General features: G+C 45.0%; 1 protein-coding gene across 1 annotated transcript in view; it reads left to right on the top strand.

Moving 5' to 3' along the window:
* cacna1g (calcium channel, voltage-dependent, T type, alpha 1G subunit) overlaps positions 1-21,672 on the top strand; it is a 276,677-nt gene that overhangs the window by 180,086 nt on the left and 74,919 nt on the right. The window contains exons 16-19 of the mRNA XM_077200722.1: positions 530-711; positions 3,936-4,415; positions 4,603-4,703; positions 9,645-9,768. Of these exons, the coding sequence (XP_077056837.1) occupies positions 530-711; positions 3,936-4,415; positions 4,603-4,703; positions 9,645-9,768 (887 nt within the window). The remainder of the gene's footprint in view (positions 1-529; positions 712-3,935; positions 4,416-4,602; positions 4,704-9,644; positions 9,769-21,672) is intronic.

The following is a 21,672-nucleotide window of genomic DNA, read 5'->3' as shown; positions in this document are numbered from 1 at the left end:
TCACCACTCACATTCGTCAGGTTTTATAGCCTGGACCTGGATGCTGCCCCAGGGTCTCAGGTGCTTAGTGCTTAGTGTGGTGTGACAACAGGCTAACACTCAGGCATTTGAAAGTCTGGCGATTTGGGTATTCTCGTTCCCAAAGCTTCGTTGACGTATCGCGAGTTCCCTCGAAATGGAAGGTCTCAGGTTATGACGGTAACCATAGTTCCCTGAGAAAGGGAACGAGACGATGCGTCACCCTGCCATACTTCCTGCATTCCTATATTAAACGTGATTAAAGTACACTCTTATATTTTGAAATCCACAAGCTAGCTTTGTGCTATCCCAGATACCATTTTACCCTTCTAACAGTTGGTTTATACTGTGTATTTCTGTCTTTTTGACATAATATATCATGGTCCCTTTTGAAGATTAAAGGCTGTTTGAAAAAGTCATGCTTGAAATGGTCCCTAATGCATTTTTCAGCTGTCTGTCATGTTTTGTAGTATCAGTGATGTTGAGCTTACTATCCCTGTCCCTTCCACAGTTGTGCCCATCAATGGCCATGTGGATTTGAAGACCAGCCTGACCCCTCCCCTCATCACTCATACGGCTGCAACACCCATGCCTGTCCCTAAGATATCTGGAGGAGGAGACCCTGCGCTGGGCTATGAGTCTCGCAGAGGCAGCAATGTCTCCATGGATGCCAATGGCCAAGATAAATCTCCGGTCAGTAACTACCGTTCTCTGATAGAAAAAGTTGGAGAAACTACAGTCTTATTTTCATTCATTGATTCATTCATTCATTCATTCATTCATTTAATTATTTTTGCTGACATTGCTCTCAGAAACTTACACTTAACTTAAACTTATTATTACATTTTGTAATAATAAGAGGTCTCATTCACAAAAGTTGAAAATGTTATTATAATACACATCAGTTCCCTGTCAGTTGCTCACATTCAATGTTACGTCGACGTGATGACATAATTGGGATCACTTCAGGGAGCCCTGTCATCTTCGAGTGTCTACAAAATGAGCCAATGAATGTTGGCGTGCATGAATCGCGTTACATGCCCTGCCCCGCAGCCCGGGTATAAACAGGAAGTGGGTGCACGCACGCATTGTCTTTCACTTCGGAGCCGAATTTCCTGTTTGTCTTCTGAGATACAGACTCCAGTTGCATTGAAGAAATCTCTCTTCTCTTCCAGTGTTGATGTGTTCCATTGCGAACAGCATGTGGCTACAGGCTCAATGCTCAAACAAACTGCTGTTATAACAGCACTAAAAGTGTTAGGTTAAGTGTCGGTTCAGTGGGCATTTTCCCTAAAGTGTACTATTACACAGCGGCCATTCCCTGGGTGCCTCAGCACTGTGAGAGGGCACTAAGAGAGCATTATTTTTGTTTTTTCACAAAAAAGAGCAATAAAAGCGTGACCCACCCTCAAGCCCCTCAGCAGCAGTGGCTGTGTTCCGGACGCACTCAAGAGGCTTCCGCACACTCACTTTGCCCCTCGACGGAATCAGGTACGCGTTACACCACACTCTCAGACTCCACTTCGGGCCGCGATGCCGTCCAAGTTGGGTCCCTGCATTTCGCCGCGCTGCCCCACTGCGGGTATGTCTGTGGTGCCGTTGGTCCCCCTTGCACGGTGTCTGGGAGCCTGGCTAGCGCTCCCCAGCCCGTTTCGCTGGCTCATCCAGGGGCATTGTCCACCAAAACACTGGTGAACTAAAGGTTGTGGGGCGCCGGGTGAACTGAGTCGCATAGCCGAGTCTAATGGTACTAGACTCGGCTATGCGATTCAGTTTGCCCGGCGCTGCACAGCCTTCAGTTCACCTGTGTTCTGGTGGACAATGCCCCTGTGCTCAGGGCAGAGATTGCAGTCCTACTTGTGAAAGACATGATCAAACCGGTCCCTCCAGCTGATATGAAGACCGGCTTCTACAGCCCATTCTTCATTGTACCCAAGAAAGGCGGTTGGTTATGACCAATCTTGGACCTGCGTGTCCTGAAGCGGTCCTTTCACAGGCTGCCGTTCAAGATGCTTACGCAGAAACGCATTTTCAAGTACATCCGTCCCCAAGATTGGCTTTCAGCGATCGACCTGAAGGACGCATACTTTCATGTCTTGATTCTCCCTCGACACAGACCGTTTCTCTTCGAGGGACGAGGCATATCAGTACAAAGTCTTACCCTTCGTGCTGGCCCTGTCGTCCCGTGTCTTCACGAAAGTTGCAGAGGCGGTTATTTTCTCGGTATGGATCGATCAACATGACAGCGTGCCTCACAGAGGCCTGTGTTAGTCAGTGTTGAACTGCTTGATTAAACATGACTTATAAGCACACAACAGCCTTATTCTGTGTAAGAAGCCACATCATCTCAAAGAAGGATGCTCAACTGTCGTTATGAAGTGAGTTTGGAGTAAAAGCATGTTATTAAATGTTGTCTTTAGTTAGCCAATAGGCTCATAAATGCTTCTCATGTTTGGAAATATGTTTGACGCGTGTTGCTTTTTCAAATGCACCTTATAAGCGACTCAAACTCAAAGTGCTTTCAGATGGAGCAGCGTTTACAGAGCTGTACATCAATGACAAGCTGCACATAAAAAAATTATCACAGCATTTGCCATTTCATAATCGCAATAAGCCAAATCAGTTTAAGTGCAATTTCATGTAAATTGCGATTAATCGTGCAGCCCTATCAACTGCCTCGAGTTGTTATCAGTACATCTTGCGCTGGGCTGCTTCAAAACGCCGCTACTAGGCAAGCATGTGCTGGTCCGTACGGACAGCACTGTGACCGTTGCTTACATCAACCATCAGGGTGATCCACGCTCCCGCCGCATGACAACATCACAACTCGCCCGTTATCTCCTAGTTTTGAGTCCAAAGCATCTGATGTCGCTTCGTGCCATTTATATTCCGGGCCTGCTCAACCGTATAGCCGACGAGCTCTCACGGCAGCAGGTGCTACCGGGAGAATGGCGACTCCATCCCCAGATGATATGGAGGCGCTTCAGGACAGCAAAGGTAGATCTGTTTGCCGCCCCGGACACGTCCCACTGCCAGTTGTTCTTCTCCCTGACCGAGGGCACCCTCGCCATGGACGCACTGGCACACAGCTGGCCCCGGGACCTACGCAAGTATGCGTTTCCCCCAGTGAGCCTTCTTGCACAGACCCTGTGCAAAGTCAGGGCGGATGAGAGGCAGGTCTTGCTTGTTTCGCCGTACATGCCCAACCGGACCTGGTTCCCGGAACTAGTGCTCCTCGCAACAGCCCCTCCCTGGCCCATTCCTCTGAGAGAGCACCTGCTCTCTCAGAGATGGGGCACCTTATGGCACCCGCGTCTAGACCTCTGGAAACTCCATGTTTGGTCCCTGGATGGGACGCGGAGGTTCTAGGTGACCTCCCCCAAACGGTAGTCGTCACCATCTACGAGGCGCCTCTATGCGTTGAAGTGGAACCTGTTCGTTGAGTGGTATTATTCTCACCTGGAGAATCCCTAACTTGCTCGATCAGAGCTGTGCTTTCCTTCCTGCAAGATGGGTTGGAGCGAAGGCTGTCTCCCTCCACCGTTTTGTTACGCTGAATTAAGTCAGACTTAGTGTAAGGGCAAATAGTTATTCAACTTCTATTATAATATAATATTATATAATATAATATAATATGCAATACAACTAATATAATATAATATAATATAATATCATGCAGTACAATACAATACAATCCAATCCAATACAATACAATACAATACAATACAATACAATACAATACAACACATTATAGAATTCATAATAATGTTAATAAATGCATTTGCATACACACCGGAAGTTGTTTTCTGTGCATGTGGAGTTATTTTTTTACACAAAAATGTTCACACTCAGGTTTTACAGTTGGCCAATGCGATATAATTCGAGAGTGACATGTTCCTTTTCCCGTGTTTCTGCAGTCGAGTGCGCGGAGCTCCCCCAATGCCCCGTGGAGCTCAGCCAGTAGCTGGAACAGCAGGCGCTCCAGCTGGAATAGCCTGGGACGAGCCCCCAGCCTCAAGAGGCAAAAGCGGCAGTCTGGCGAACGGCGCTCCTTGCTGTCCGGTGATTGCCAGTCCAGCTCAGACGAGGGAGAAGCGGGAGAGAACGGAGGGGGTGGGGGGATATCTGAGGGCGATGATGCCTCTCTCGCCAGGACGGACTCCCTGGGACAGAGGCCTCGGCACAGGCGCATGGAATCCCTGGAGACCCGAAGCTCGTTTGATCTGCCTCCAGACACCCTGCAGGTGCCATTCGTGCATCGCTCCGCTAGCATAAACAGCGCCCGGCCACCCAACTTCCTCAGCAATGGCAAGAGTTCTCCATCTACAGCCACCACACAGCTTTCTCTAGATGAACCCCACAGCGAGGATGACAATGCAGATGATGAAGGAAACCTGGTGAGAAAATCTACACTTGATTTATTACAGCTATTTATGTTCCTTATAGTTGATCTATTAAAAATGTCTAACAATTTTCTTCAATTCAGTTGGCTGTATAAGATTACAGGAAAAAATATATCTATATATTCTATTTCTAACGAAACTAACTTACTGATCACATGTCACATTGTCATCCATCTTTTAGAGTCGCAATGCTCGTCTCTTCCGCTGGCTGGAGGACAAGCAGCCTGAATGGTGTCGGCAGAGGGTTACATGGTCCCTTTACCTGTTCCCCCCACAGTCACGGTGAGTATCTGCAGACCCGTCGCCAGACCTCAGTCTTAAGGGGGGCATATGAAATGTATGGGGGGGCACAATTATTATTAGCCTACAGTATGTATATTTATAATAATCAACTCTAGTCGCGCAGCACGTAATCATCACGTTAAACATATAACCAACAGCAATATGACCAGGTAGCCTTGCCTACACCACATTACACAGAAGCAATGTTACAAATATCCATAAAACACTTGACTATACAACATATTAGATGTAACACCAGAAACATCTCTCAAACATTGCATTTTAAAGCAGTCAACAGAGGGATATGCATTGCCATGACACACACACACACTAGCGTAGCCAGGAATCACAATGTAGATGGGCCCAGAGAAAATCAGGTGGGCACAGCCTAAAATGCATCTGTGATCAAAATAGGCCAACACAACTACACCTGCTTGAATACACCACAGTTTAATCAGAGCACAAGCATGTAAGTCATCATAAGCAATGTTAAGAACATAACAATAAAAACAGCATTTCCACTGCGCGCGGCCACACTACACACACGCGCGCATCTGACAGATGCAAAACAACACCATCATCAAATCAGCATGACAGTAGTGGACAGTGTGTAAAAACAATGCTTGGTCATAGTCTGGCTCAGCGGCCATATAAACTACGTTAAATAAACAACATTGACTAGGCAACTACATAGTAAACGTAGATTGGCTTACTTTTGATGACTAGCTTATAACAGGAGACGACGGGGCTTAGAGTTGAACACTGCAATGATTTCGTTATAGTCCAACGATTCAGTCAATTCTCTTTCAAATGAGAGCAAGTTGCTTAGTAAATTGCTCTGTTTCATTTTAGTTTATACTTAGCTAAACTTTAGTGTCCCTCTGTGAAATATGCTCGTCGTTGTGAAGGGGGGATGGGCTGTTCGCAATCTGACTGCGAAATGCGCTACGCGGGCATTTCGTCATCACCATGACAACCAAACAAGAATCTAGAAACATTGAGATTTATTTTTATAGGTCAATAATTGTGATAATCGCAAAAGAATTCCCTCCGGCTACTTTGTGAGGCCACTGACTGGATGGGCCTGACTGACATGTGGGTGAGCCCAGGCCCATCCAGGCCCACCCGTAGCTACGCAAATGACACACACACACACACACACACACACGCAAATACACTCGCACAGATACTTTGAGTGGAGGCAGCGCTGTCCTCTCTCCAGTCCCAGTACAGCGGGAGGAAGCGTTTCTCCGAGCAGAACCTCCTCATCAAAGTATCATTCCACTCGAAAGGAACTGAAGCGAGTAAGCCGCGAAAACTCGTTTTGAAACAGCTTTCAAAAATGCGCGGTAACTGTTGAGCGGCTTAGTTGTACGTTACGTACGTAGCCTAACGTTCTTTTGTAAGGCCGTGATAGGCTGTTGCAGTGTAGATTCCCATCAATCAACTATCACACCATTGTTTCTTTATATTTTTAATATTTTAATGATAAAGAATGCAACATTAATGCAACACAAAATTAGCAGCTATGATAATATTAAAATTAAATTATCTGTGCCTCAAGTGGGGGGGCACAAGCATTTTTGGGGGCGGGCCCGGCCCCTATGCCCGCCCATAGCGACGGGTCCGAGTATCTGATGCTTTCTTGGCTCTTGCAGTTTTACCTGCTGAAAATACCATCTAAGACATTTTCAGAAAGGGAATGATGTCCTTGGGATCCCATTCTACTGTTGATTGAGGAGGGCCTACCATTATTTTTTCATTTCATATGTTTTTCACCAATAAAATTGGATGACTTTTGTTGACATTAATAATACTGATGTTAATTGATTTATATCCTAGTATAATTTATGGTTTGGTGTAGATAGTGTACTTCATATATTAGTCATATATGTATATTCCTAAATTCACTTAATATCTAATGCAGTGTTGCTTTTATCTCATTTCAAGAAGATATTTTAACTGAAAAAATCACAAAAATATCCTACTAAAAATAGGATTTTTGCAGTCCCTCATAAAAATGTTCTCCTCTGCCCTATACATTTGAAACATGAATTTCCAAAGATAATCTGTGTTCTTTATTCCTGGTCAAGTAAGTATGTTTTTTTTCTGTAGGAGCTAGTTGACCACGTACTGGTTAAACTAGTTAAGAAGTCTTGTGGGGACACAAGCTCTCCAGCATCCAACATATTGTCACATGCCTGTCCTGTCTTGTGTTGCACATGGGTGTTTTGTTATTGTGGGCCATGTGCTCTTGTCCTTGTCTGATCCCTCCCCCTCGTTACCTGATTATTGTTTGAGTTCTTCCACCTGTCCCCTCTTGATTTGTTCCCTTCTTAAGTCTCCTCTTGTTTGCAGTCTTTGTCGGATCGTTGTCTAATGTTTCCTGTGATCCTCCTGTAAGTTTCATGTTCTGTTTTTGTTTTATATGTATTAGTTATGTTTTCCCCCTCGTGGGTTTTGTGTTTGTTTTCTTTTGTAAATAAATATAATTTCTCCTGCACTTGAGTCCTCACATTTTTTTCCTTACCTGTTCCGTGACATAACGATCCGACCTATGTCACGGAACAGGTAAGGAAAAAATGTGAGGACTCAAGTGCAGGAGAAATTATATTTATTTACAAAAGAAAACATAAACACAAAACAAAACCCACGAGGGGGAAAACATAACTAATACATATAAAACAAAAACAGAACATGAAACTTACAGGAGGATCACAGGAAACATTAGACAATGATCCGACAAAGACTGCAAACAAGAGGAGACTTAAGAAGGGAACAAATCAAGAGGGGACAGGTGGAAGAACTCAAACAATAATCAGGTAACGAGGGGGAGGGATCAGACAAGGACAAGGGCACATGGCCCACAATAACAAAACACCCATGTGCAACACAAGACAGGACAGGCATGTGACACATATATGCTGGTTATTTCAAAAGCTGTATCACGATTATCATAGTACCATAGCTCACGTTCAGTACAGGAGTTTAGGTTGCCCCTAAGCCCTAATAAATACCCTCATTAAGATGCTCAAGGGGTGAGAAATATCCTGTACGTTTTAGCCTCTCTCTTAGGCATCTTCTTGGTATTCCCCTTCTTCTCATCTCTTTCCAGTGCTTTTTCCATTTTTGAAATGCATGTCTGCTCACATTAAGCTCCATGGAGGCTTCACTTATTAGAGAGAGAGGAGAGGAAAGAAGAACTCTGCATTGCATGTTACACTCTGTCAGCGCTTTACTAATTAAACATCAAACAACCTCAGATCATCCTCCTCCTTCCTGTGCGAGCCCTGGATGATGCAAGCTATCACCACTTTGCACTGTTATGACATGCAGATTGGCATACATTGGTGTCATTAAAACCAAAGCAAAAATTCTTGTGATTTTAGTATGTCCATCTGTGTGTGTCGTTAGCAGGTCTGCAGTTATGTATACTTGACTCTTTCTTCTTATGTAAAACAAAGACATTGGTTGACATCTTGCCACACAACTTGTCACACCTCAGTCTTATAAGATGTACTGTTACATTGACAATCAAAGAGATTTATTGTGTAAGACTGTACATTAAGCGTTTTGTTCTGTAAATGCATTTTTTTATTTATGGATCTCAACTTTCAACTAGGATACCATTCAAAAGTTTGTAGATATATAAGCATTGTATAAGCAGCAAATACCCACTGCTTATACAAGGAATGTCCTCAATTAAAAAAAAAAATTATATATATATATATATATATATATATATATAATTTTTTTTTTTTAATTGAGGACATTCCCACTTGTAATGCGCTTTGAGTACCTAGAAAAGCACTATATAAATGTAACATTATTATTTTTATTATAAAATTACATATAATTGAATGTAACTCCTTAATGCAATACTTTTTTAAATATCCATTATTTTATATATTTTAACTTATGAATTAATTTCTACTGAGACATAAGCATTGTATAAGCAGTGGGTATTTGCTTTAAATATTTTGTCATGTCTAAATTCATTAGTTTGAATTAGTTTTAGATCATTAGATGTGACATTATGCTTTTGGATGCTTGTCTGAAATCTTGTGTGAAGTTGCCATAAGAAGCACCTGTGAAGTCACTGATTAACTGGGTAGCGAGGCAGCGAGGCAGCTGTCTTAGGTTTCAGACACAGCATTACACTTCTCTCCCCATTTCACCCCGGCATGACCACACTTCCCAGCATGAGAGATCGGGACTGTGAGAGGCAGGTTGGCATGACAACAGCGCAGAGTTTGCCTTCTGTTCCCACTCAGTGTCGTTCTTAGCATGAATTCTTTAACATCAGGCCAAGTCTTGAGACATTAAAGAGAACCAAGCACTATTTATTCATGGCAGACACACGTTCAGCATAAGTTTGTCACTCTTTCTAACAGAAGTTCAATTGTACTGAAAACGAGGGATGCTTCATCGTGATGAATTAATGTCAGGCATGATTGTTAACATCTTTTACATTAAATGATTGGACTGCCAACAATGTAGCATTCCACTCTCTTAAACTTTTAAAGGCATAGTTTACCCAAAAATGAATATTTTGGTATTATTTACTCTCCCTCTTATAGTTTCAAACATGCTGAACATAAATGAAGATATTTAATGTTTCGTAAACGTTTTTTTGCTGTCAAATACAGTGGAAGTCAGAAGTAATACTTCAAAATATCAGAGAAAATATTTGTGAGAAAAAAGTCAGTCATACATAATTAGTACAACATGATGGTAAGTAAATTATGAAATAATTTTTGGGTGTACTATCCCTTTAAGAAAAACTACTACTGTAGACTCACTAAGTGACTAGTTGACATTTGTGACCCATCTTTCGTGGGAAATCAAATAACTTTTTTAATGAATTAATTTTAGGACCATTATTATGTTGCCTGTTTGCATCACTCAGCTCACTATATCTGGTGTGATTATGTCTTGCAGGTTTCGTGTGACATGCAATAAAATCATCTCTCACAAGATGTTTGACCATGTGGTTCTTATCATCATCTTTCTCAACTGCATCACTATTGCCATGGAGAGGCCCAGAATCGACCCCTCCAGCGCTGTGAGTAATGTAACTTCACGCACACACAAGCACGCAACCATGTCTTTCAAAACAACATTTGCTGAAGGCATAAGTGGTCAGGTCACTGAGATGAGTGTTGAACTTCATTTTTATAATCTATTTTTTATACAGCTTTTGTAGAAGGGGAATTTAAATTATTTAAATAATACTCAAAAACAATTACGTGACAATTTAAATAAATGTTGCAAGGTTTAATCCCATGGTCCCTCTTGTTCTTCAGTCTCAAGGGTATGTTGCTTTTTTTAATTTTAATTTTAATTTTAATTATTAGTAATAAATTATTATATATGTTTTTTATTTTTTCATTTAATTTATTTTATTTTAAGGGGAAAGCTTCATAGATTTCACTGTGCTGATTTCTGATTCAATTACCTAAGACCAACCGGTGACCCCTGAATGTCTATTACAGTAAATATTTAAAATTAAAATTTTAAAATGTATTTCTAAATGGACTTTTTTTATATATCATTGTATATCATGTTTGGTTGAAATGGTTGCTTCCATAAAGAGTAAAAACAAGTCAAGAGTTTTTTCTCTGTTGACAGAGATGCAAAAGTAGCCGTGTTTTCTGGTAAAACAAATATTTTCCAAGAAACTTATAAACATTATTTTTTATTTATTTAGGCTATTTAAAAGGATGAAACTTTTGAAGTCTCCGTTCAGGATAGTCACTATTGAAGTGTTTGCAACTGTGCACTTTCTTGTGAGTTAATTCATAATGTCATAATTTTCCTGCTGCTCCAGAGTGCATGGATTTTACAGTTCAGGTTATTGGCTCATTATTATTATTTTTTTTCTTTTTTTGCACAATCTACTGACCACGAAGCAAAGGTCTGCATGTGCCAGCTGAAAAACTTCGCCTTGGTGATGAATGTGAATGCTAAGTGACACATTGAACTCCATATTTTTGTAATATCTTTAAGTTTCAGATTCTAAAACTAGCATGTCCTATGTGGGCTGATATGGGGAAATCTGGATGTTCTGGCCTGAGAATAAAAAGTTGATTATTAGACAGTTTGGTTTTACAGTTATTTTAGTACAGTAAAATGGAAAAGATTCGATTTGTTATTTATTCTTTCATACAGACCCAAAGGAAACAATTAGCTTGGCCTAAATGCTTTGCTACATCTCATTATCAGTTTTGTATGTTTATACTTTCATCAGTTACATGTTCCCTCGGGACACCTACTAAAAAACACGAGGAGAATGAGAAAAGACGGCAAGAAAATTGTGTTTTATCTCTTTCCTTCCTTACCTAGATCATAATATGATAGTTATGGGAAGAATAATACCATAGAGCCAAACTTGCTTCAATTGTGGCATTGGTAAACAGTAAATGAATAAACAGCTTTTTTTAGTGGCTATTTTTAAGGGTTTTATGACTTGGCAGATCAGCAGTGCTGCAAACCTCCTTGAAAAGAGACAGCAGATGTCCATCATTTTTGCAGCTACCAGATTTTTGACATTTCAAGGAATGCATTTTTAATCAGAACACAGGAAAAAAATATGCGTCAGCCTCATTGCATGTTGAGCGTATAAAGGGATGCATACGTTAGTATTATTATTATTATTATTATTATTATTATTATTATTATTTATCCAGTGATGATGTGCCTGCCTCTGTAACCGCTGAGACAGAGCCCCAAAAGCGCTCCACATGGCATAGAGCAGTAGTGCAGACGCTACGCTATTTGTATTTAGTTATTTGCTTTTATTTCTTGATTTGGACCAAAAAAAGGAAAAAATCAATCAAACCCCCACCCCCCCTCTGACACATTATGTAGCATGGAAAGGTTGTTCCCTTTCGTCCTGGGAACTCCGACGTGTCGTCGGGGGAGTTCCCTGACGAATTGGGATCACGCTAGGGAGACCAATTGCCTTCGAGTGAATTAAAACGAGCCAATGAAAATTGGCATGCAAGATTTGCATTCCGCGACCCGCCTACCAGCGCGGGTATAAAATGCGGAAGTAAACATTGCGCAATGCTTTTAGCTTCGGAGCCGACCGATTGTGTCCTCTCTGAGTGAGTGAGCTTTAAGATTGTATTTTTCTTACGGCTACGAGTCTGCTGTTTCGGGAGGGGATCTCTCTGTGTTGGTGAGATAGCGTTTCAGCGACCGCGCGGTTTCCTTTCTGCCGGCTGCGTCTATATGCTGTTGATTCAAAAGCTGTTTTCACAGCTGGTAAACGGTTGAGTGCGCACAGCGGGCTTGCAGTTTCCCCGCTGTGTTGCCGCGTTGGGTCCCTGTGTGCTTCAGCACGATAGAGAGAGTACTTTCTTCCTGAAAGAGCAACACGACTGAAGATCGCGTCCTTTTCAGGATGACGTTTCACTCGTGTGTATCTGGATGCGATCGTTTCCTGTCCTTATTTGCCGTGTGCCGTCGAGCGCCGGCTGACAGCGCAGGTTGTCACGGCAACCCAGCGCGCGTCATTCGGCGCTCAAGATGCGCGGTCAAGATCAAGACTCGCGTGCCTCTATGAGGTGAGTCCATTTGCTTATTTCCCGATCTAGTTTCTCTTCTGGTGCACCAGAGGAGGGCTACTTTGGCGAATAACATTGGTGATCTGAGGGTTTCAGTGAGCACGAACCACTCACTCCTCTAGCGCATCGCAAACATGCTGAGACTGTGTTCGTGGGTGGTTTATGCTTTCTTATGAGAGCATGACCACGTCGGCACGTTGTTCGCCCTGCCTGAAGGCTTGAGCGCCCAGCGTGCCGTGTGTCATCGAAGCGATGGCCACGTTCACTATCTTGCGTGCCTGGTTGACGGCCACGATCACTGTTTCACATGCCTAATCAGTGTGTTGAGACTGCGTTCGTCGGTGGTTCATGTTCTCTCAGGAGTGCATGACCACGTCGGCACGTTGTTCGTCTCCCCTTTCTTGTAAAGGTTTGAGCCGCTCAGCGTGCCGTGTGCCGTCGAGGCTTTCGGATGGGATTCTGGTCCTTCTCATGAGGGACCAAGCATTTCATTCGGGGCCCCAGGGAGGACAGATGTCGATCGCTACATCAGAGAGAGGGCTGTTATACTCTGAAATGATGCTGAGTTCCTACTATAATGGTGTGTTCTCACGCTGAAGATTCAGACTTAACAGCCACACTTTCCTGGGCTGTTCTAAAGTGCCTGGATGTGTGTGAAGAATTTTGGCAGTATGCAAGCATTTTGGTGCCAATATGGTAAGCCAAACATGCCTAAATCTGCAGATGTTTTTCCTCTCTCACTACCACTGCACCTGCGTAGTTCTAACTCGGGGTTGAGCTGTGGTTAGTGACTGACCGTCATTAGTCGCAGCGCTGGCCCTCGGTTAGACGTTGTCCATACTGGTGGTCCAGAAGCGCCTCAAAACCAGCCCGCTCAGAGTTTGTTTCCCCCAGCGAAGGGAAGCAACCCTGAGAGGAGCGACCCAGAGTGTGTGACGATCTGCTCTCTGGGAGTGCGTGTCATCACCACTCCTTCCCCCGGGGGAGGGCCGGGTGGAGAATTTTTCTTTTCTGTTCCGCCGCTGTATCAGCGGTACCCAAAGTTTGAGCAGTCCTCTTCCTCTGAGTCGTTCACGGGCCCCAGCGCTCAGATGGCAGTGAGGGCTACGGCCTTGTCACTCTCGTCTCTCGCTGGGTGAGGGGAAACCAGGACTCGATGCCCCCGGGCCTCGTCCCTCGTTCCCCTCAAGGTCGAGACTGGCAGTATAATAAGACCAGTTTCCTCCGTCCGAGAGGGTCAGAATGGCAGTGCGTGCCGCCCCCGAGCTGCACCACTCCCGTTCCCCTCTCCCCAGCTTGCAGATAGCAGTGACGCAGCCTCGGAGGCGCAGAGACCAGCATACGAGGAGTCAGGGCCTCGTTCCTCGTCTCTCCCCCTCCCCTCGCCACCGGGCAGTCCGCAGCAGAACGCCCACGAGCCTTCTCTGCCGTCTGCCCCTCGGTGGAAGCAGGTTGGTGTCAGGCGCACCCAGACCCCCGCTCTCAGTCGCTACAACGCCACCAGAGCCGGGTCCCTGTCTTCCACCTCGCTGCCCCTCCGCGGGTACGCCGGTGGTTCGGGTGGGTTCATTGGGACGCTATCTGGAAGCCTGGTTAGCGCTTCCGGGTCCGTCCCGATGGCTCATCCGCACCGTCCGGTTCGGCTATGCAATTCAGTTTGCACGCCGGCCTCCCAGGTTCAGGGGCGTCCACTTCACCCGTGTGCGGTTGGTGGACGCCCCTGTCTTGAGGAAAGAGATTGATGTCCTGCTGGTGAAGGACGCGATCGAGCCGGTCCCTCCTGCCGAGATGAGGTCTGGGTTTTACAGCCCCTACTTCATTGTACCCAAGAAAGGCGGTGGGTTACGGCCAATCCCGGACCTGCGTATTTTGAATCGGGCCCTGCACAAACTCCCGTTCAAAATGCTTACGCAGAAGCGCATTTTCGAGTGCATCCGTCCCCAGGATTGGTTTGCAGCGATCGACCTGAAGAACGCGTACTTTCACGTCTCGATTCTCCCTCGACACAGACCTTTTCTTCGGTTTGCTTTCGACGGTCGAGCGTATCAGTACAAGGTCCTACCCTTCGGGCTGGCCCTGTCACCCCGCGTCTTCACGAAAGTCGCGGAGGCGGCCATTGTTCCCATGAGAGAACAAGGCGTTCGCATCCTAACTACCTCGACGACTGGCTCATTTTAGCTCACTCGCGAGATGTATTGTGCGATCACAGGGACATGGTGCTTCGGCACCTCAGCCAGTTGGGGCTTCAGGTCAACTGGGACAATAGCAAACTTTGCCCCGTGCAGAGGATCTCTTATCTCGGTATGGAGCTGGACTCGGTCGCCCGGACTGCGCACCTCACAGAGGAACGCGTCCAGTCAGTGCTCACCTGCCTCAGGTCTTTTCGAGGCAGGACAGCGGTTCCACTGAAACAATTTCAGAGGCTCCTGGGGCATATGGCAGCCGCAGTAACGCCGCTCGGCCTGTTACATATGAGACCGCTTCAGCGCTGGCTTCAAGATCGAGTCCCGAGGTGGGCGTGGCACAGCGGCACGTGCTGGGTCAAAGTGACCCCGCACTGCCGCCAAACCTTCTCCCCGTGGTCGGATCCTGTGTTTCTACGGGCCGGAGTGCCCTTAGTCCAGGTTTCCAGGCATGCTGTGGTTTTCACAGATGCCTCTGCCACCGTGTGGGGGGCCACGTACAACAGGCATGCAGTTTCAGGTCTGTGGACGGGGCCTCAACTGCATTGGCATATCAACTGCCTAGAGTTGCAAGCAGTACGCTTAGCCTTGCGTCGCCTCAAAGGGGTTCTCAGACACGTACTGGTCCGTACGGACAGCACTGCGACCGTCGCGTACATCAACCAACAAGGTGGTCTAGGCTCCCGTCGTATGTCGCGACTCGCCTCCCACCTCCTCCTATGGAGTCAGAAGCATCTGAGGTCGCTTCGTGCCATTCACATTCCAGGGGAGCTCAACCATGTGGCAGACGAGCTCTCACGGCTGCCTCCCCTGCCAGGAGAGTGGCGACTCCATCCCCAGTCGGTCCAGCTGATTTGGAGTGTCTTCGGAGTCGCACAGGTAGACCTGTTTGCCTCTCCGGACACGACCCATTGCCAGTGGTTTTACTCCCTGTCCGAGGGAACCCTCGGCACGGACGCCCTGGCTCACAGCCGGCCCCGGGACCTGCGCAAGTATGCGTTTCCCCCAGTGAGCCTTCTTGCACAGACTCTGTGCAAGGTCTGGGAGGACGAGGAGCAGGTCCTTCTTGTGGCGCCGTATTGGCCCACCAGGACTTGGTTCACCGAACTCATGCTCCTCGCGACAGCCCCTCCCTGGCCGATTCCTTTGAGGAAGGACCTTCTTTCTCAGAGACGGGGCACTCTATGGCACCCGCGTCTAGACCTCTGGAAACTCCATGTCTGGTCCCTGGACGGGACGCGGAGGTTCTAGGTGGTCTACCACAGGCAATGGTAGACACCATCACTTCCGCTAGAGCCCCCTCTACGTGGTGCCTCTATGCGTTGAAGTTGAACCTGTCCGTCGATTGGTGTTCCTCCCATCAGGAGGACCCCCGGACTTGCCCGATCGGTGTCGTGCTTTCCTTCCTGCAGGATGGGTTAGAGCGGAGGCTGTCCCCCTCCACCCTCAAAGTGTATGTCGCAGCAATAGCCGCGCATCACGATGCAGTGGAAGGTAAGTCCCTAGGGAAGCACGACCTGGTCATCAGATTCCTTAAGGGTGCCAGGAGGTTAAATCCACCTCGTGTTTCGCACTCTGTACCCTCTTGGGACCTTGCTCTGGTACTTAGAGCTCTTCAAAGTCCTCCCTTTGAGCCTTTGCTGACGGTAGAGATAATATCCTGTCCATTAAGACAGCGCTCCTGTTGGCATTGGCCTCTTTCAAGAGGGTCGGGGATCTGCAGGCTTTTTCGGTTGACGAATCGTGCCAAGAGTTTGGGCCGGGCCTTTCTCACGTTGTGTTGAGACCCCGGCTCGGATATGTGCCCAAGGTTCCTACCCCTCCCTTCGTGGACCAGGTAGTGAACCTGCAAGCGCTGCCCCAGGAGGAGGCAGACCCAGCCCTGGCTTTTCTCTGTCCCGTCCGTGCCCTGCGGGTTTATATTGACAGAACACAAAGCTTCAGAACCTCAGATCAGCTCTTTGTCTGTTACGGAGGCCAGCAGAAGGGGAAGGCCGTCTCCAAGCAGAGGTTAGCCCACTGTTTAGTGGATGCTATCACCCGAGCATATGAGTCTCTGGGTGAGCCTTGTCCTCCCAGGTTGTGCGCTCACTCCACTAGAGGTGTTGCCGCTTCCTGGGCTTTGGCTCAAGGCGCCTCGCTGACAGACATCTGTAGAGCTGTGTGCCGGGCGACACCTTACACGTTCGCTAGGTTCTATAGCCTTCGTGTGGAACCTGTTTCCTCCCGAGTTCTGGCTACGGCCAGTGGGTCGAGGGAATAGGTTGTGTCGGTTTGCTGCGCGACTCCGCCTCAAACAGCGGATACGTGCGTTCTTTGCTCCGTATGGCGCCCTACGTTGGTGAGCCTCGTGAGTTCCTCCTTCACCCCTCCGGTGCTGGGCGTGGCGGACCGCCCGGCACCAGGTCTGCTACCTCTAGTAAGGAGCTGCTAGTAGACTGGGTGCTCCAGTGGTTTCTATTGTGACCCATGATGCCACGTGCAGTTCAGCCGTGTCTTGCCCTTGACGGACTCGTTCGTCGTCCCTGTTGAGTACGCTCCCACTTCCCTTGGATTGGGACTACCTCAGGGACTGCCATATGTTTCACTATTCCTTCGGGCTAGTACATATGTGTATTCCTGGCCTTCCTCAGTCAGGCTGGGGCTTCCGCAGCGTTCCCTCCTCTCTTGAGGGAACGCTTTCCCTGTGTTATCCAATATCCACTGTGCGGGTCTTGCGGAACAGCATGTGTGTTTCCCGTGCTAGCTCCCGCAACTTATTTCAAGAAACTGCTGCAGGGTAGCTTTGCCGGGTGCTGGAAGGGGCCAGCACCATGGCGTTTTATTAGGGATCCCAATTTGTCAGGGAACTCCCCCGACGACACGTCGGAGTTCCCAGGACGAAAGGCAACGTCTCGGTTACGTATGTAACCCTCGTTCCCTGAGTACAGGGAACGGAGACGTGACGTCCCTGCGCCATATTGCTGTACCTTCGCGGAGGACTGGACACCATTCGGCTCCTCAGCGAAAAGCATTGCGCAATGTTTACTTCTGCCTTTTAGACCCGCGCTGGTAGGCGGGTCACGGAATGCAAATCTTGCATGCCAATTTTCATTGGCTCGTTTTAATTCACTCGAAGGTGTAAGGTCCACCCATTGGCCCAACACCGGAATCCAATGGTATGGTCGAAGGAATAATGCGTGTATGTCTTTTCAGCGCTCCAGTGAAGTTCACTTAATTTATTGGAATTTAGTTTAAATAATACTTTAGCTCTACGCTTAATCTGACTCCAATTTCAAATGTTAATCAAATTTACATTGTGTTTCTTATTAGAAAACAGTCATAAATACTGATTATGAGTTAATTTAGATCTTTGATTATTCTGGCCATTTCATAATTTCAAATATTCGTTCATTAAGGACCTGGTGTCGCTTTGAGACGTCACGTCGCGAGTGTGCGCTCACGATCACAAACTAGCCAGTCCTAAAATAGTCAGAGGGTGCAGTGCAAACTATCTTACCCTACGCGGCCTCTCACTGCTGACTCATAGGTGTAATTTTTCTCAATAGTTGCAGCGTACAACATGCTAAGTTAGGAGATAGTCAGGAATCAGAAGGTCTAATGATGTGCCCCATGCTCCATTCATTAGTGCCTTAGGTGTGATCTATCCTGGACAGAGATTTGCGGGAACAACAGACTACACATAATCTACTAGAAATAATGATTCCAGAAAACTTCAGAATAATCAAGGTTAACATTTATTTTTGTCAGGAAAAATGTACCGTGCCAATTTCACAAGTAAATGATTAAAAGCCAATTCAGAAATAATAAATGCATGACATCAATTACTCAAAGATGATTCTAAAAGTAAGCAATGCATTCCTGACAGAGACACACAGTAGTGTGTGAGAGCTTTCCAAGGGGATAACACTGACACATTACTGCATGGGGGTTTTCCTGGTTACAGGTCCCACAGATTGCTCTGTTACCTAGCCTTAAATACCCAGACCAGAAAAAGGGTTGTACCAATATTTTCCCAGTGTGTTTTGGGTCAGTTCCTGTACCCCAGGGGGTAGCACCTGGTCTCGGGGGAGAGGGGAGATGTCTTGAAGAAACATCACCCAAAGAGGAACACAGGATTCTCCTAAGTCCTCAATCCTTCTCATATTACCAATGACTGCAATGAAATTAAGACCATTTTACCAATCGCACCGAGACACTTAAAATGATACCAAACACGAAAAGGAAAAACAATAGATTCCCAAGATACATCATATATGATATATAAGCATTCTTAGTGAACTTTTGGTGACTTGACTCAGGGGGAGAGGGAGAGGGGGATGCAGAGATAAGATAGGAGAAACGTTTGGACAAGACAATGTCCTGTGCTCTGTCTTTGCGATCTTCTGTCCAGGGTGCGTTTTATTGCTATATGGTGAGTTTTATCTCAGCTTTTGTCTTAGCAGGAAAATCGGTTCTTACAAAGGCAATTGGTCTCCCTAGCGTGATCCCAATTCGTCAGGGAACTCCCCCGACGACACGTCTCCGTTCCCTGTACTCAGGGAACGAGGGTTACATACGTAACCGAGACGTTTTCCATTGTGTTATTTTCCAGCGGTTTAATCCATGTAATCCAGTTTTTACCATGAGTGCCTCTGAGCCTCTATGATATTTGTTTACTTCCCCCAAAATACATCATGTCAGCACTTCACAGAAGCTGAGAAACTCGACTTCTTATCCTTCCCCACATGTGAATTTGTTCAGACTTGGGGGGAGATGGCACATTGGGTTTTTGCAATTTAAAATCTCAAATGATGTATTTGCATATAGGCGAAAATACACCGAAAGATTATTAAAGAGATAAATTCACTTTGAAAAGAAAAAGAATACCTTAATTATAAATTTCTATAATCAAAATAAACTGAAATTTCAAAAAACAAATAACAATAGATGATGTTGCTGCATTGCATGTCATGTCATTTGTGAATCTAAATAAAATTTCTAAATGTTTTCTGGCAATGACCTGTAAAATGTTTGCTAGAAAATGCTCACATTTCAATATGAACCCAGAGTATGATATGACATTTATAAGTAATTGCAGAATCTCTGGACCAGGTAAAGTCGGTTCGCTCCAACTGTCACTACAGAATTGTGTAACTTTTGTTGTAATAGAACACCAGTGTTGAGCTTATGCAAACCATCTCATCTCCATGACAGACTTAATCTATAGTTACAGGTACCTCACTGAGCTCAGATGTATGTCATCAATATTTCATATGGAGACATTTTTTCATTTGGGTATGAACAAATGCCATCAGACTCCCCACCTGAGTCCCCCTCGGAAGACAAGGCATGAGCATGTCTTTTCAGTACCCAAAGTAATGGGAAGACAATGATGAAAATACCAAGGGAAGTTTTAGCAGCTTTTGATTACTCTCTCTCTCTCTCTCTCTCTCTCTCTCTCTCTCTCTCTCTCTCTCTCTCTCTCTCTCTCTCTCTCTCTCTCTCTCTCTCTCTCTCTCTCTCTCTCTCTCTCTCTCTCTCTCTCTCTCTCTCTCTCCCTCCCCTCTCTCTCTCTCTCTCTCTCTCTCTCTCTCTCTCTCTCTCTCTCTCTCTTTCTATCTCTAGTCACATACACTGAAAATGCATTGACATTTTGGAAGTGGATCCTAAATTGCTCTTTGCTAATTTATTGTGATTCACACTAATTCGATAATGAATAAGTTTGATAATTTGGTGAACGAGTTTGACCAATTAAAATGGACAGACTCAAAAGAACTTTACACAACAGCAATGTTCAGTTGATAAAATATTTTTGAGCACTTATGTAGAAAATACCAATTTTTTTTGTTATCTTATATATTTTCTCATTTTTATTTATATGGTAACACTTTACAGTAAGGTCTCATTAGTTAATACATTAATTTATTTGATAATTAACAATAAGCAATACATTTGTTACAGCATGTATTAATTTGTGTTAGTTTGTTTGTAACAACTTTTCATTGTTAGTACATGTTCATTAAACCATTAAATAACATAAACATATACAACGTTTGTTTTTAAATTAATAAATGTTGAAATTAACATTAACTATGATTAAGAAATTAGTGTTTTAGTTAGTTCATGTTAACTAATGTTGTTAACAAATGGAATGTAAAATTTTACCATATACTATATATTAGTTTAGTTGAGGTTTATTAATTTGAATGTTTATTAATTTATTCTTTATTTATGGAAAACACATTTTTTAAGCTGTTTTAACCCAAATGGACTTTAGTACGTAGCTCATAAAGAGACATGGTGATGGGGAAAAAAATTAGATTGGAGGAAAAATTATATTTCAATGCTTTTGCGCTCTCTCGCAAAAATGTATGCGTTTCCCCAAGAAACTTTGCGTTTGATCGCTAACTCAAAGGTTTGTGAGCGAACGCAAAGTTTCTTGGCAGAACACAATAGTTTATGCAAGGGAACACAATTGTTTTGCGAGAGAACAAAGTTTCTTGTTGGAGCGCAAAAGTTTTGCCAGCAAATGCACACTTTTTTCACCACCATGTCCCTTTAGGGGCTCCGTACTTTAGCAACCAGAGATCTATCATTGTTTTTGGTAAATGTTTTCTTTTTACCTTGAATTTTTCACACTCTGAAGAGGAGTCACAATCATATTTCCTAAACTGTGTACATTTTTTTTCATTCTGTTTTCTCTGCCAAGCTAGAAATAACATTTTTTTTTTTATGTGTGCTACCTCAGACATTCAGTAACCTTTAAAAGAATGAGAGTGAAGGACATGGGTTGTCTGACCCTTCACCTTCAGAGACCAAACACTCTGCTTCTCAGACATCCTCTTCCTCATTCATGAATTCTGACCCGCACATACACACACGGTTCACTTCACAATGAATGAAAACAAGCCTCAGAGCAGAATGGAAGGCCAAAGACGTCTGTTTTCAGAAACAATACAAACTGCAGTGATGATGTCAGCAGGAGGCTTTCTCAGAGAGAACAGGAGTTTTAGAACATGGTGCCATGACCCCCTTAAACATGCAGTAGCGGGTGGTCATGGGAAAGATGGCCCTTGGGCCCTGCTACTCAGACACAGTAGGAGAAGGATAAATAATCCAGAGAAAGCATGTTCTCAGCACTCCGCCGTGAACATCTCCGCTGTTTATTTTGCTTCCACACCACTTGTTTAAAGTAGAGCTTCTCTTCCTTATGCATCCAGACTCCTTTGCAAA

This window comes from Siphateles boraxobius, unplaced genomic scaffold (assembly GCF_051911475.1).
Source record: "Siphateles boraxobius isolate OS27281-9 unplaced genomic scaffold, OSU_SipBor_1 46, whole genome shotgun sequence".
Classification (NCBI taxonomy): Eukaryota; Metazoa; Chordata; class Actinopteri; order Cypriniformes; family Leuciscidae; genus Siphateles; species Siphateles boraxobius.
Note: the sequence above shows the minus strand (reverse complement) of the source record. Positions and strands in the feature narration are given on the sequence as shown.